Raw genomic sequence first — 17,357 nt, forward strand, 5'->3', positions numbered from 1 at the left:
TTGAAATTAGGATTAGATTAAAAAGAATGATTTCTACTTCAAATGCTAATTGATAAAAAGAAGTCCTATGACCTGTGTTATATAGGAAATCAGACTAGATTATCGGAAGGGGCTCCTGCAGAGATTTCTCCTCACTTTAGGGATGGAATAAGAGTTTCTCCCTGAAGACAGAATGAACAAAGAAAAAAGGCAAAAGATAATTGACAGGAAAAAAAGAAAAGGTTTGATTTTTCTCTCCACATTTTTAAGTTCTTTGCAGTTACTGGAACAAGAAAAAAAAAAAAAAAGTAGATGATCCTAAGAGTTAGATACTGCTGGAGCAAAGCAGTTAGGCTACGGGACACACAGTATGTTCAGTGGCACCATGTGTAATATTTTTTCAGCTGGTTTTGGTGAACCGTGAGGGGAAAAAAAAAAAAAACAAACCAAAAACCCCACACTTCTGTTTTGTCCTCATTTTTAGAAGGAGGAATTCCTACTTTTTTCACATCACGTTAAGGACCACCTTCATAACTTTAGGACAAGCTAGCTGTTCCATGTATTCTGCTGAGAACTGATATGGTCCAACCCTTGTCAAGCCAGGGCTAGCATTTAAAAATCTACTGTAGACAGTGACTGTTGCCTTGTCTGGAAATATTGGATGCTAAAGTCTATGACAAAACTTTTTGAAGAAGGCAAAACACACGTTATATGGAAAGTTCTGCCTGCCTCTCTCTGGAGAGCATATAGAGCAGTTCTTAAGATACAATCCAGTATATTTTTTAAAAACAGATAAAAGCCTTTGTGGAGAACTGCTAATGTAAAAGAACAAGATGTCTCAAACAGCCTGGTGCTAAAACCACACTGCAGAGCGACGGTCGCTAGGACCCAGGACCGGACAGTACCCTGGCGTGAGGGTGAAGGAGGGAGTCCTGTGGAGACAGGGCAGCCTTGCCTCGGCCCCATTCCCCACTGTGAAGCGTCTTATCCCCCCCACCCCCCACCTACTGCCTGGGGGACAGCCCTGGTATCGCTCCTCTTGGTTTGACTGGTCGCTGATGTAATCTTCCAATTAGCAAAACTACTAACCACTTGTGCCTTGGGAAAGGAATTTGGGAGGGAGCTAAAAGATAACAAACTGTGGAAAACTAACAGCTCTAACCTTGAAGAAGAGCTAACAAGCCGACAAAAGTGAGCATCTTGGCACCAAAGACTGGACAGTGGCCAAAGAAGATAAAACTGCAGAAAGTAGGTGAAAGGTAAATGTGGCGAGGGGAGATCACGACCACCGACTCAATTCAGGACCGAAAAGACTTGCCCCCCCACACCTGAAAGGAGCATGCGTGCTAATTTACATAGCAAGCGAGGCTAATTTAAATACAGTAAACCAATAGTATACGGAATGTTAATCACTAACCAATAAGTGTAAATTTAGGCGGGTTTATACTAATAACGTAGCCCGATAAATGTGCTACAGTTTGTGTGTGTGTGTGTGTGTGCTCGTGTGTGTACCGGTACTCGTGTTTACGTTCGTGCTCATGCTCGTGCGTGCGCGATTTGTGGAATTATTATCACCGAGCATCCTGCGCAGAATCAACATCTCTATAAGAACCTTCACTTCTCCTCACTCTTTTCCTTCCCTCACCGAATACCCTTGTTGGCAGGACCAACGCTGGATCCAGGACTGGTGATTCTCTTTCTCTCTCTCTCTCTCTCTCTCCCTCTCTTTTTCACTTTTCCTAAGGCGATTAAGTTGTTAAAGTTGTTAAATTGAAGTCAAGTACTGCATAGCCTACCTTGATTTTCTGTAAAACCGCATAGCTGGGGTGAATATAACTGTGAGGGTTGGTGGGTATCGAATATTTGTACTCAATATTTGTCTCTATAGAAGCTTTCTATTAAAGCTGGTGTTTGTGTACGGACCTTGAGTGTTGGCCCACCTTAATCCACACCGAGAGGATTTGCGAATCTTTGTCACTCCTCCCCCCTCCTCCCCAGGTGGGACGTGACAGCCTTGACTCTGCTCTCATTCATGCTCTGACTCATACCTTGCCCCTGGCCTTAAATTGCCACTTTCTGAGATTAAGCGGTAAAGTTAGATTACAGTTTACTTACAGCTGTTCACACCTTCAATTCCATTTAATATGAGTAACTTTTTGTTTATATTTAAAAAAATTACCAAAATATTTCTTTGAAGTGACTATTAAGTGACACAAAGTAATATAATAGCATGCTTTCACCAGCGTAAAAAACAAAACAAAACAAAACAAAAAAATCATAATGTGGACACATTCAACAGGGACTGGGGCAAGAATCATATGCTTTGCTGTTGTAATTACTACACAAATTTTTCACCATGAATAGCTACCATCCCAATATACCGGGCACTAATCCAGTTATGTTATTCAAAAAAAGACCCTTTAAATACAAATATATCCCAGTGCTTAAAGTTTACAGTATTTGAGTCACCTATACATAGCAAGATAATCAGTAAGGTATCCATTTAGGAACTTTGAGTTTGGGGCTTGCTGTATACGTATGCACGTTTTGTCTCTACACCAGGAGGAGGTGGCTTTCCAGATAATTAGATAGTTTTGGGTTTTTTTTTTTTTTAATTTTCAGATTATTTTATTTTTCATTCATCTGCGATGGCTGAACAGCTTGGAACACCATGGCAGTCATTTGCCTAGGCATGCATTAGGGAAGATACTGCTCATGAGGGAGCCTGTTGCTCTAGGAAGAACAGAGGCTTCTGATCTGAGCTACAAGGTCCTTCACACAACTTACCATAACATGAACTTCTGGCTGAATGGAGAAAGTTTCCAGTCAATTCCAAAATGAAAATATTTTCATTTGGTAATATCAAGCTTTCATTTTAACTGAGAATGGTGAAATGAAAGATCTGGTTCTACAGAAAAGCTAGTACTTCAGAATCTTGAAATAACAGAATTTTCATGAAATTTTAAAATATTTTACTTGGCTTCACTATTACGTATGAAGAGTGAGTGGATGCTTCAACATTTAATACAAAAGGCATAAAGGTATGAAAATGGGGACGGAGGAAAAGCAATGTAAAAATTTATGAAACTTTCATAATTACTGCAGAGAAAAAGATAAACCAGGATGCAGCAAAAATCAAGTTATGGGCTTCAGAATTGTAACAGACCATAAAGAGAAGACAAAATTTACATTTTAATGGGAAACTATAAAGGAACCTGAGGTAGAGTGATATTCTGCAGTTAGTGAAAAAACAAAATCATTTTAGGAGCTATGTTTTCAGGACAGTCTCTCTTTAGATGATCAATAACTACACACAACAGAAGACTTCTAGATATACTTGGTAGCATTAATCAACTGAGAAATACCTTTCCAAGAACTGAAAGGTTTATAGTCCAATCTTCTTACGATCATATTACAGGTCAGATTTAGACCACCTCATTTAGGTACCTTGGAAAACTAAGGTGATTTGGTTTAATGGAAAGAAGCATATGCCTCTTCAGATTCTGAGATGGGAGATCCTTTCCCTCTATATTACGCAGACAATCACCTCCTTTCCTCATAGTGACTATAAAGAGCATTTATGGACACACTTTTAAGAGGAATGGTTCACAGGGCATCTGAATTTTAATTGTAAATAAGGTACTTACAGTGATGAATTAGATCATCCCCAACTTTTTAATATGAATTGAAATAACCAAATATATATTTAAAAAAAAATCTAAATTTTTTTTACCCCTTTACTACACTGTACATGGAAATAAAAAGTTTAGTAAAAATTAAACTACAAATATGCAAATTAAAAGAAATTACCACCATCTTACAATCAATAAATGAGCCATCTTCTGTGCTTCTCTTGTCAATGGATCCACAATAGCAATAACATCATAGAATGGTTCATTCTGTTGGGGATCAACTTTTACTACACTGTTAAAAAATTAATAAATAAGTGACATGAAAACTCTAAACTGAATTTGAGGAAATAAACATTTTTAGGCATGAATTTGTAATATCAGAGCCACTGTAGACTTTACTGCTTGTGAAGATATTTCCCTCATTTCAGGCAGTAATTGTTATTGTTCCCTGTGATACCACTAGAAAAGCTAAACACGAACAACAATTAAAATTTAGCATTAATCTACATAGTTCCATACTAGTTATTGATTAAATACATGTCCCATTACAAAAATCAATAAAATAAAAGGAAAATACACCGCATAATTTTTAAAATGGCCTTTTTGTCACTAGTCTACAGTTTCCTCTGCCAATATCTAGAATCATCAGATTTGACAAGTGCCGGCGCTAACACAATTTTAAAATAACAGTGGGAAAAATGGAAACTGAGAAGTGTGAAACTTGATAGGATAGATTAGCTTTATGTATTCCAGAAAATAATTTAGCTTGATAAATTTGATTAGACTAAGTCAAGGAGACCCTAGTTCAAGTGCTCTGGATCTACAGGAAGGAAATGTTAGTAAACCTTAAAACTTAAAAAACCCAAACAAATAAACAAAACAAAACCAACACAAAACAAAAAAACAAACATGTGCTGTAAATACACAAAATGGACTATCTGAATTTGTTTTTTACAAAAAATGTACATAGAAATGTGAGTACCGATAGTGAGTCAAACTCCCTCCAATATGGTAGTAGTATAGTACTCCCTGTTATTAGTATAACTTTGGAAAAGGTGTTAGCCACTTAAAACAGGCTACTGATTTCACTTCTTGTCTTTTCAACAATTATTAGACAGGGCCAGCACATCAGCACAGCACACTAGAGCAGCTTTACCAATAAAAACAAGTAAGGATTTGAAAACAGCATTAAAAAAAAATATTTTTATCATGGTTCTTGTGCTGTCATATGTCCTTTTAAAAAATGTACCTGTCTTTGCTCCAGAAAGTTTGCTCCAGCTAAGCTTAAATTAAAACCAGCTACCGTTAGTATCCCATTACAAAGAAGACAGGATTCACAGATGCACATCTTGGTATTTTAAGTCTCATTCATTAACAATGACAACAAGAGACAACACTTGTGGCATATTCACTTTCTAAATCTAGGATCAGAAACACAGGAGCCAGCATACAAATAAATACACTAATGACACTAATATAAGCTTGCCAAGTGTAAATCTGTTTTAACTGAACACAGTCTGCTCAGTTTTTCTTAAGGAATTAAGTGCCAAGGAGCCCCATCAGCTTGCATTTGAATGTAATCTAATTGTATTTTAGGGTCAAGCTGAGCACAGGAGCTATGGTCTCGACTGCGATTGCTAAGCCACAAACAGTTATACAATATAAACATATGTATATTAGCCTTGACAATAGTACTCAGGATCCACAAACAGAAAAAGCTGTGGTAGTTTTCCACATTAATAATTACTGGGGGCTTCTTTTAACTAACCTGTGAAATTACTTCTAACATTTTAGTAAATGTATGGACTCCAAGTTATCTAACTCCAGGTCACCACTTCTATTCACACCAATTGTAATCACTCTTTTTTCAGTAAAGGATAAGGCTGGAAAATCATTAGGTATTACTAATTATTTTTTTAACAGAGAGGTAAAGATGCATTACACTAGGGCAGATGAACAGGTTGTTCATAAAACCATACAATCAACTTCTTTTAAAACTGGAATGCGTACTCAAGTTTTCAAAGACCTTATGTAGTAATCAGTACATTCTAATTTTAATATGAAAGTACTGTAAGTGCATTATCATGGCAGACAGAACTTACCTGTGCTGTTCTTTGAGTAATTCAGCATCTTGTCGCATCTCTGTTTTAGGCAAAGATGACAGTAGGGCATCTATTTTCATAATCAAGTCACTGCCACTGTATTAAATGAGGCACATACAATTTGTTTTTCATTAGAAAAAGGAGTAAAACGTTCACATTTTAATGTATGTCTGTCTACATAAGGAGTATTTTAAAGTCCACATCCTGAACTCTTTAAAAAGATTATCACCTCAAGATTTGTAGCTTTGAGTAAAACATTTAGCATGACAACGTCCAAGAACTCCTACTGCCTTAGAGCTTGTGAACTGTACACTTCATAATTTTAAGCAATGCAGAATTAGCAGAATTACCATTCAGCCTCACAGTTTGGATGGTACAAGCTGCTGATATTTATAGCTCTTTATTGTTTTTTTTTTTTTTTTTGTAATTCTTTTCCTCTCTGACAACACCTAGGAACAGACATAAATGAACAAAGTTTCAAGTTTACTTGGCCACATATTTTAATTTTTGTGTGTTTCTTACTAGAAATTCCTTAGATATTTGATTAAATATGTTTTGCCTCTCACTATGTATCTCCTTGGTAGTTCTGCCTCTTCTTGATTCTGTTTTTCTGGTAGTTATTCCCTCAGTTGCACCAGTCCTTCCAGAAAAAAGAAATGATACTTGGACACAGAAAGTCAATAGATATTGTAAAAATAATATAATCGTGCTCTCTTCTTCATACACAAACTGGATCCTTAGATTAAAAGCTGGCTAGAACTCATCTTTACGCTTCTTCATTTAACAGATATGTGAATGTTGTCTAGCAGGGTGTCTGAGCACCACATCTGTTCATACCTCTACAGGCTCCTTTTCTAACGATTCCCGAAAACAATGCACTTTCTTACTTCAAATATCAATACTCAGATATTACTGTGGTTTTAAGATGCACTGGATTTTATCAAGCTTATTATTACTCTTTATAATTACTCTTAAGTAAACAAAAGATAGCAGAAAATGTTTAGTTAGCTGTACTCGACTCTTGGTTCTAAGTACCATGAGAGTAGATAAAGTATTTGGAGTGATTTAGCAGAGCTGCACACATGTTATGAGGCAAGTTGGAAAGGATATGATTCTTTGGATAAGCAGTGATCTCTTATGCCTTAGCCTCATCACACATATGACCAATGATAAAAGGGTGCATGTCTCTTGAATAACACAGGGTGCCTTTTTTCTGCTCTGTGCTGTAGCAACGAGGTACCAAAGAGGCTGTCAGCAGCAGGGTAAATGACACATACAGTTGAAAACATATATAGTTTATATATGTAGTGGAAAACTATGTTGCATACCAAAAGTGGCCACGCATAAAGCTGATAAAAAATTTAGCAGATGTGCTGTTTCTTCTAGAAAATAGTGCAAGTGTTTGAGTAGGTAAGTATACTAAGTCTGTCAGGGAAATGCTAAAAAGGAAATGCGGGACAGTTAAACCTGTAGTCAAATGCTAAGTAAGAGGATAGCAACTGTTAGCACGCAAACAACGAACACTTTGACTAAGTGCACGTGGAGTGTATATATATAAGTATGTAACATGAAGAGTACTACGACTACATATTTGAACTTTTGTTCATGTTTCCCATGCAAAAGGATTATTAGTCACAGGCAATAAACAAGGCAGTATATCATGAAGCCTCAGAACACAAAACAATTTTACCTTTTACTACTGTTTCCCATCTCTTCGACGATAGCTTTAATTTTCTCCGCTGAGGTACTGTATGTTATTTTTTCCAACAAATTGAAGTCTTCTGCATAGAATTCATTTTCATCTAAAGGACCCAGTACCTTAGACAGAAAAAAATGTTACTAAGCATAGAATGTCCCAATAATGTTTCTTCTGTAAGCAAAAATATACTAATATTTTAAATGAATGCACAATATTCAGTATGCAACCCCCAGCCCTATATATCAATATTATTAGCTACGTAGTACTACACTGTATAGTAACTATACAGGATTAGGTTTTTACAGTTATGTAATTAAAGTTAACTACCAGTCACAAAGAAAAGTTGCAATGGCAATATCCATGATATTTTTCATTATACATACCTATGTAAAGGAGTACACTATTTAGATTTATTATTTTTAAGTTTAAGAAAAAACTCTGTTAGGTACATTATTTTAATCTGAAATTCAAATTACTATCTGCCTACCACAGTCTTTAGTTGTTTAATTCTGTGAATGCAATCTTAACTTCTCAAGGCTTCTCAGATGAAGCAGAATCAATAGAAAGGAAGACAAGAGCAAAGGATAAGAAATGCAGGATATCCAGAGACAAGAAACAGAACTACTACTTTTTTTTTGGGTGTCTGAAGGAAAAGAAGGTGCCTTGAAGTCCCAGAAAATAGCGTTGAGGATGTTGTTTGGATTTCCTACTCAGTCTACCAGGCTAAACTGACCCAAGTCAACTTCAAGAGCCTACAGGGCTCCCAGGATGTAGAATGTCATGATGTAAGTTTGGTGCTGAATGCCACTCTCTTGAAATTCAATTGCTTCCTAGAAATGAGACGTCATCTAACTAAATTCCACTTTTGAATTTATTAGTACTAATGATGCATGAGATAGAGAAAACTATAGTGTGACTATGAAATAGCAGTAGAAGTCATAACTAGGAAAAAAAATTATTTGCTCATAAAAACAACACTTCATTGCTCAAATAGCAAGGATAGAAATGATGGACATCCCATGGTTTAAGTCATCTCTTAAAGTGAAAGCACACTTTCAGATAGATGAGTATTATAAAAATCATCCAAGCATTTATAAGAAAAGTATTTCCTCAAAACTTAATATATGACATTATTTTAGCTTTTTTAGGCATGGAAAATAGTAATAACCATTTATAAAAATTAAATTGCATATTTAGTTATGGGTTTTTTTGTTAACACAAAAAAAGCCAAGACAATTCTTTTGTGCTTCATCAACAAAAATGCTTTCTGTGGGTTTGTTAGTGATATTTCAGTTATGTCTGAGAAGCCATTTAGGATGCACAAGAGTAACTAAGAACACAATTTAAAGAGAGTTTCCAGTAATTAGATGCCAACATAGTATCTCTTTCTTTCTAATGGTGGAGAAATAAATAAAAAAGACTTAACTCAAAGGGTAGTTTGTATAAATTGTATTTGTAATGTAAGGTATTGACTGTCATTAACAAATACTAAATACTGAACTCAACTCTGTATTTCTTAACCATAGTTCATCTATAGCCACGCTGTAATAAAGGCTATTGGTTTCAGAATATACATACAAGAAATTGAAACAGCGAAACTACTATACTTTTATTTGAATATTAAGAGTTGAGACTATAGAACGATTTAATATTTACGAACAATTTGGGTTTTTTCCTAAAACCAAAGATCTTGAAATACTACCCTATTCAATGTAACTTATTTTTTATTATATATGCAGTAGTTCATCCTATACCAAATGTGTAAAATATAGGTAACTTCAAGATTAGAATTTGTTCTTAAATATCATTAATAATACAGCAAATATAAACCTATTTAGATAATTCTGTCTATCATTTAATCAGATTATCTCTTAAATAGCTGTGGGAATGATGTAAGTACATAGTAGCTTCAATGGAATGGAGCTAATAAATAAATTAGTAGGAAACAAAATAAAAAACAAGGCAAACATTCATACCACTCTCTACCAACAGGATGAAAAAGTGAGAAATCAATATAACACATTTTCTTCAGCTTGAAACTGAAGTTCCAGGAAACAAAAAGTACCTACAAAAAGACTGAAACATGAATTAATTTCTTTCTTACCCTGCCATTGCTCATAACAGCCATTTGCCCAGGAAGCAGCTTAAGAACCTCCTGGCAGAACATCTGGTGGGTTTTAATTATATCCAGTCCTAAAGTGTTGTATTTCTTCTCAAAAGTATCGGCATCCATTCCCTAAAGCAAAGGTAAAGTATGAGATGATGGAATGATTCAGCAAAATTGTGTAACAGCTGAGGTAAGCAAAGATTTTCAAGTTATGTAGTAACCAGAAATCAGAATAAAGCAACAACCTTAGCTTCAGTGTAAGTACATGACTATTGGTGTGGAGCCACAGTCTCCCAACTAGCTAGTGTGCAGTTTTTACCCTTGGGCAACTGTGAATAACCATGAAAGGAAAGCTGAGCCTGAGGTTAAACACTTTTTCTAAAATCCAGCACACAGCTGCATGAAAAATAACATACTCACTCTGTTAACAACCGAACTGTATTCTCACCTTTAGGAAAAAGGTATAAAAACTCCCTGCTACTCTAAAAACCTAACAGTCATTTTAATGTGGTCATTGGACACAGCTTAAACATGTTTTGGGGAAGCCATCATCATCCACTAAGACACATAACAAATCAATGTTCAAAGTGGCAAAAAAATGCTGGAACTCTGCCATGCACACAACGGCACTGTGCCTCACCTGTCAAAATTATCCTGCTATATTAAACTCTACTGATACATATTTCTTGATTAGAAATATACAGACCAAGCAAACAGATTCATTCAGATACAATTAATATAGCAAAATAAATTAGTAACATGCATAAGCTGCTTAATTAGCTACCTCTATGTCTTTCAAAATTTATTAGACAATGAAATTAGAGCATGACTGAAAGCCGCTATTTAATTTTTCAATATGGTGCCAGAGTCTTAGTCTTCCAAATCTTCCTATTTAAAAATACTACAATTTACAGCTCTTTCTGAAACAAAAACTGTAGTTTGCAGCTGTTATTTGGTAACTCAGCTCTACTCTACATATGAACTTTGAAGTCAGCAACATTTGTATTTTAAACCAATGAATTTTCATAGAAACACACCAGAAAACGCTGGCCAAAGTATACAATGCTCATTAACATCAACTGCTTCAGTCTGTGCCTATTATTGCTCACAACCACAACAGCAAGGTAAAAACAGATACTTCTGAAGTCTTAATTCTTGACAAATATTAATACTGTAATTTTAATTAAGAGAGAGTTCTGGGGGGGAAAAGCCAAACCAATAAAAAATTAAACCATTTTGGTCCCAATAACCCAGTATCCATACTCTGTATTTTTCAGTACTCTCGTATCGTCTTCCTTTACTTTAGACAAATTCTCTATTCTTCATCACATAAAAGTTGTCAAAGATCCAAATCTGCTTGAGCAGAAACTGTATAAGGGTTATAAACTTTATAGCATTTTGCCAAACACTGTTACTCTCAATGACATCCCCTTACAATAAAATATATGTAAAATGAAAAAGAAAGTAGTCTAATTCAGTTTGCACTCACTGGGATGAGGAATTTAGCAATTTTAGATCCAGCAGCAAGGGATTTTGCTGTCTCTTCCTTAGTGAGTTTACTTAGGAAACTTTTTAAGTTGCTGTTGTTTTGGGTTAGAAAAGCAGTCAAAATTCCTCTTGCAATGGCTGTGTTATCTTCCTTTATTTTTGATGAAGGATTGTTCAAAATCCCAATTCGTGTATGACTGCTTGTTTTCTGCAAAGAAAAATACAGAAGAATACACAATTTTACAGTTCCATCTGCTGTTACCTAATGTATTCATATCTATTATAACTCTGTGAAATGTCCTTAAGTACTTCTTTTTTTGCAGCTATTTGTCTTTAGAAAGCATACATCAATGCTTAATTCAGAACATCAACTAGGAGTAAAAATGGTATTAGTAAGGATTTACTTATTCTGTAATACATATTTTAAATAGATTTTTTTTTTGATAGAACAATTGCCTTTGAGCATTCTGCAGAAGCATTTTTTTAACAAAGGACATACACAAGTGTTCATTTACAGACTTCAGAACCTGTTTTGTAAATGTTTTTTTCTATTTTTCAGAAAATATCGAACAGATCATAAAATAAATACAAGGAAAGTTATTCACTTATCACTTTAATCCTAATCAGCAGGAAAATCTTTCTCTTGCTATAATCAGTGACGCCACTTAAATCTTACTAGAGAGAGTGATGATTCGAAGCTAGAATCAAAGTGTCACTAACTGAAGAAAAGGTAAATTCTCTACTACAATAAAGAATACAAAAATAAGGGATAAAGTCAGCGGTATTCAACATACTTAAACGGTAAACTTTAAACTGCAGCACTTGAGAAAATTTTGTTAAAACACTTATTTGAAAAGCTTGAGAATGTGTTCTTTAAACTGTTCCTGAGAAGCATATTCTCTCTTGCTGGAAAGAAGACAAGCAGCATATTAGGCTACGTTAGGAGACAGATGGCAAGCCGATCAAGGGAAGTTCTTATTCTCCTCTACTCAGTACTTGTGAGGTTGCACTTGGACTGATGTGCCTGTTTTTGGTAACCCCAGTGCAGTAAAGATGTTGAGATGCTGGAGAGGCTTCAGCAAAGGGCTACCAAAATGGTCAGAGACCTATGAGGAGGCACTGAAGAAGCTGGGCTTGCTCAGTCTGGCGAAGAGGAGGCTACAGAGAACCCTAATAGCAACCAAAAACCACTGAAGGAGGAGTGAAAAACAAGACAAAGACAAACTCTTCTTGGTAGTGCCAAACAGTATAACAAGGGGTAACGGCCATAGATTTTTGCTTCGCAGACATTAGGAAAAACTACACTAGGAAGGCAGTGCAACACCGAGCAAATTATCAAGGGAGGGGATGGAGTCGCCTCCTTGGAAATTTTCAGGACTCCTTCAGGCAAAGCTGCAGCTGACCTGATGTAATGATGGAAACAGTGCTCCTCTGAATGGGAGGCTGAAGTAGATGACATCCAGAAGTCCAGCCAAGACATCTCTATTTTTTTTTCAAATTACATTAAAAATATATTAGTAGTTTTCAAAATCATGTATTACATATTAGCTGGAATAGTTAAAAGTGAGTTCCCTTTGGCCACTTCCCCTCCCAGATTCTTGCACAATTTTCTTCAAAGGCTGATGGCAAGTCACGGGCAAGAGGCATCTGTGCCAGTTCTGCGCCTATCAGAAATTGTACTAGACCCTGACCCAACAGACAAAAGCAATTAGAAAGGAATAGAGAATCACTATAGAAATCAATGGACTTTTAAAAAATACTGTGTTTTTGTTTGTCACGAAACTCAGAAATCATTAGACTAAGCAGTACAACTGGAAATAAAGTTTAACTACTTCAAATCTATGAATTAGAATGAACATAGTCAATTAAACTGCTATTTCATGGAAGATCCAACAAACATTGTTCAGAACAGCTTTTTCTAATGCTTTGCCTAGATTCTCCTCACTAACACATGGGGACTTGCCCAGACAGTTCTCACTTCCTAGAGTTGGGAATTATAGCATATTTTCCTCACTGAAGAGAGAAAATAGTGAAACTACAGCAGGAATGTATCTGTCAAGCTTGCATCACAGATCTAGCAGCCAGATAAATGGAACGTTTTTCTTGTAACACGGGCTTGTACTGCATATCCCTCCTTGCAGTGTTTTAAGCCTCTTTTCGGGACATATTTGGTATCACATGCTCTCTGCAACATAGCAATTTTATAATTCCCTTAGGATGGTTCCTATTTCATTCCTGATTATTAAATCTAGACGTTTTCCCAATTTCAGTCTAATTACTCTTCTAAACTCCCCAGAACTGAGTTTTTTTTGTAATTTATATTCTTGTGACATTTACTCGTATACTTTAAATTCTATTATTAATACTGAAGAACTTAAAAATAAGCAAACCCATAAACGCAGATCATCCACCTAGCATATTAAAATACAAAAAAAAAAAAAAAAAAAAACAAAAAACAAAAAACAAACAACAAAAAACAGAAGTAATTATGCTTTCTCAGAAGCATACAAACAGTATGTGGAAAAATGGTCACTTCATGGCCACAGTTATGCCATACGATACTGGAGAACACTGCATAATGGTTCACACGAACAGGCATCATCCCAACTCCCCTGGCCCAGGTACCATGCTAGGTTACCTCATGGGAGAAGGTCTGTAATTAGGAAGAAATTCACCCTTTTAATGCACAGTGTCATAGTTTGTCTCCTGTGTCAGGAGTCCATGAATCAAATGATCTTTTACAGGCCTATAAGATGCCAGTGCTGCAGGAGAGTAGAGCAAAATGAAAGCAGTGTCTCATTAAGCATGCACCTAACCCACAACAAAAATAGTTAGATGTTTATTTAAGAGTGTAGTATTTGAACGTGCACACTGTTGTTAAGAACATATTCATAATAATTATTTTAATGAAAACTGCTAGAAACTCACCAGGTGTTTCAAGGCATTAGAAAGCAGTCGTCTCCCAGCTGGCTTATCAAAATCAGCAATAATCCAGATAGTAACAGCATATAATGCATCTTCATCTGAAAATTAAAGATAATCCTGCTTTACATTCTGCAGAATCTTCTCCCGAGTAATGAATAATGAATTAATTCCGTTTGAGATTATGAAGTTTATGTGTATGTTTGACTGCTGACTTCAACTGTAAGACTATTCTTTGCCACATGAGAATCTTTTGCCCCCTGAATTGAAATGAAATTCTTAGGAGGTACTTTATCATGTTAATATGAGAGAGTCACTAAAATAGCCAATCTATTGTTGTACCACTGAAACACAACAGCCCTAAATAATAAGCTAGCTCCAGTTAACAAGACCTGCTTCACCAGAGGTTTCTTGTGAACATTTGATGGAGGCTGGTCATACAGCCAGAAATGAAAAAAATTAAGTAGTTACAAGAATGCTTGAGTTAGGCCATTCACTTTCCCCAGCAGCAAAGGGAGAGTCCTTCAACCAAAGGCAGGACAAAACTTACCATTTCTGGACACAAACGGGAATATACCAAATACAGCCCAAAGAAAGTAAACTACAGTATAGGTGTATATGCAGAAAATTTCCCTTTTTCCTGGTCTATAGCCTCCTGTTCTTTATTCTTCACAGAAGGGCAATGGTAGATGAAAAATTCTGCAAAATTATCTGTAGCAGAATATCAGTCTACTCAGGTCTATCATATATCTCCTAAAAGGTAATACTTATAGATGGGGATTTTACAAGGTTCTGGTGAGATTCTAGGAAGAGGTTATGATTAAGCATTGTTGGGGTCTAGAGAAACACACTGGGGACAGAGATTTGAAATGTGTATTCCACCTTAAAGGTTATGGGTTTTACACAAGAGATCTGAATCTTAGAAATGAGCCTACAGATTGAAAGCCAGTCATCATTTGACAACAAGCCAGGATGTCCCTGTGGTTGTAGACAGAGAACCAAATACAGTCAAATAATTTTGACTAAAGAAATGTACGTATATAGCATTTCTTTCTAATAATGGAATAAGTAAAAACTATGTTAACAGCACATAATAATTGCTGAAAGAATAGCACTTTGCTAACAGGATTATTCTGTTCCTTGATGGACTGATGTAAATGAGCAGTTTTTAACTATCTACTCCTAGACGTTAACAAGGTACAGACTAATGCCAAATTCCATGCAGTATTATGCCCCCACTGTTGTAATTATAATTTCTTCTAACTCAGAGGGAAAGTACTTGTATATTGTCGTGGTTTAACCCCAGCCAGCAACTAAGCACCACACAGCCGCTCGCTCACTCCCCCCCGGTGGGATGGGGGAGAGAATCGGAAGAGTAAAAGTGAGAAAACTCATGGGTTGAGATAAAGACAGTTTAATAGGTAAAGCAAAAGCCACACGCACAAGCAAAGCAAAGCAAGGAATTCATTCACTACTTCCCATCGGCAGGCAGGTGTTCAGCCATCTCCAGGAAAGCAGGGCTCCATCACGCGTAACGGTTACTTGGGAAGACAAACGCCATCACACCCAATGTCCCCCCCTTCCTTCTTCTTCCCCCAGCTTATATACTGAGCATGATGTCATATGGTATGGAATAGCCCTTTGGCCAGTCTGGGTCAGCTGTCCTAGCTATGCTCCCTCCCAGCTTCTTATGCACCTGGCAGAGCACAAGAAGCTAAAAAGTCCTTGACTAGTGTAAACTCTACTCAGCAAGAACCAAAACATCAGTGTCTTATCAACATTATTCTCATCCTAAATCCAAAACACAGCACTCTACCAGCTACTAAGAAGAAAATTAACTCTATCCCAGCTGAAACCAGGACATATATGCAATAAGAATATTTTACATCAAAAAATATTTTAAGTGTACAAAAAAGCGTGAGTTTTAGTAAGATAAAATGTATAAATGAGTGATAATCCATCAGAATATATGTATTTTTTTTCTTTTCTATAGAAAGACAAAGTTTCAGATACCAAAATTAAACAATCAACTAGAGGAAAAATAATAAAGAGATAGGGAATGCTAACAAATAAGAAATAAAAACAATTCTCTCAAACTGTAGAAATGCCTAATTTTGATATAGATATTACAAAGGCTATAAAGTCTTGACCTGATAATACTGCAAATGAGTCACGTGAAAACTGAATCTACTCTCTTTAATATTCTCAGGTAAAACTATGTCAGTAGGAAAACTGAGACTGTTTTCGAAGCTACAAAAGTCTTACAAAACTTTTTAACTTTATGTCTGTAAAACAAAAAGCAACTAGTCATGACATCCATCCCATTTCAAAACTACAAAATTTAAAATAAACTATCCTGTTACTATAATTTATTATTTATTTATTTTTTAATAATAATATTAGGATATGATCTGGGATATTGGGAAATTTACTTATTTACACACACACACACACATATATATATACACACACACAAAATTAATATACCCTTTTTTGTTAAATACTTCATGTTGTCGGAAATTACTGCACTTTTATCTTGTGAGTCCAGAAAGGAGAAAGTAGGGAAGTCTTCCACATCAAACGGAACTGCAAAACGTAAACCACAACAAGTTAGACTTAAAAAAAGGAAAATTATCACAACAGCCAACCCAAGAAAAGTAGTTACCAGATGTGGATCTGAAATGTATGTATCTTCTTTCTGTTCCAAGAATAGTGGGGTTTATACGGGAAACTACATTGTGCTGATCCATAAGAAAATCCATTGCATTTATATGATCATTTAACAAACCCTGTAGTAAGAGGAAAAAAATTAAATCTGTCCTTCTATAGTGTCAAGACAAACAAAGACCAAGTATTTGCACAATCTTTCAACAGAGCTTAAAGCTTCTATATACACCAAATTATGGATGATGTCAAGTCAAAAATGTATAAATATCACACAGATAGTATTTCAAAATATCAGATACACGTTTTTCAATGAAGAACTGCAGTACAATCTCAGTTTCTGGTTGAAAAATTCCTTATGATTACTATATGCTTAGTTGATCCTTCAATCTTGTATAACCTAAATATACTGTTTCAAAATCATGACCGCAAATTAATGTAACAATGTAATTTCAGTTGTCATATTATTAATTTCAAGCCATCTCTTTATAAAAAAATCTAATATATAAACATGACTCAAACAATCCACTGCCAAATATTTCATCTTGTGTTCATTTGGAAATGTTAAACATACCATGAACACTGCCCTCTGGAAGAACCCGGTGGCATCAATAATCCTCTGAAGAATAACTGTCTCTAACTCTGCAGCATCCATCTCTTCTCTGTTAAAGGGCACACCATTAAACAGAGCTTGAGGCAATGGACCCAGGCCAGTCTTCTTATAAAAGGTTGCTCCTGCCTGATCATATCAGAAATATCACAGG

General features: G+C 35.7%; 1 protein-coding gene across 1 annotated transcript in view; it reads right to left on the minus strand.

The window, feature by feature from the left end:
* UGGT2 (UDP-glucose glycoprotein glucosyltransferase 2) overlaps positions 1-17,357 on the minus strand; it is a gene marked incomplete at its 5' end in the record, with an annotated part of 93,482 nt that overhangs the window by 30,236 nt on the left and 45,889 nt on the right. Inside the window, 9 exons of the mRNA XM_082332838.1 lie at positions 3,801-3,903; positions 5,714-5,809; positions 7,404-7,531; positions 9,517-9,648; positions 11,009-11,215; positions 13,936-14,030; positions 16,417-16,515; positions 16,595-16,718; positions 17,168-17,332. Of these exons, the coding sequence (XP_082188964.1) occupies positions 3,801-3,903; positions 5,714-5,809; positions 7,404-7,531; positions 9,517-9,648; positions 11,009-11,215; positions 13,936-14,030; positions 16,417-16,515; positions 16,595-16,718; positions 17,168-17,332 (1,149 nt within the window). The remainder of the gene's footprint in view (positions 1-3,800; positions 3,904-5,713; positions 5,810-7,403; positions 7,532-9,516; positions 9,649-11,008; positions 11,216-13,935; positions 14,031-16,416; positions 16,516-16,594; positions 16,719-17,167; positions 17,333-17,357) is intronic.

Source organism: Platalea leucorodia (genome assembly GCF_965183815.1).
Source record: "Platalea leucorodia genome assembly, chromosome: 2".
Lineage (NCBI taxonomy): Eukaryota > Metazoa > Chordata > Aves > Pelecaniformes > Threskiornithidae > Platalea > Platalea leucorodia.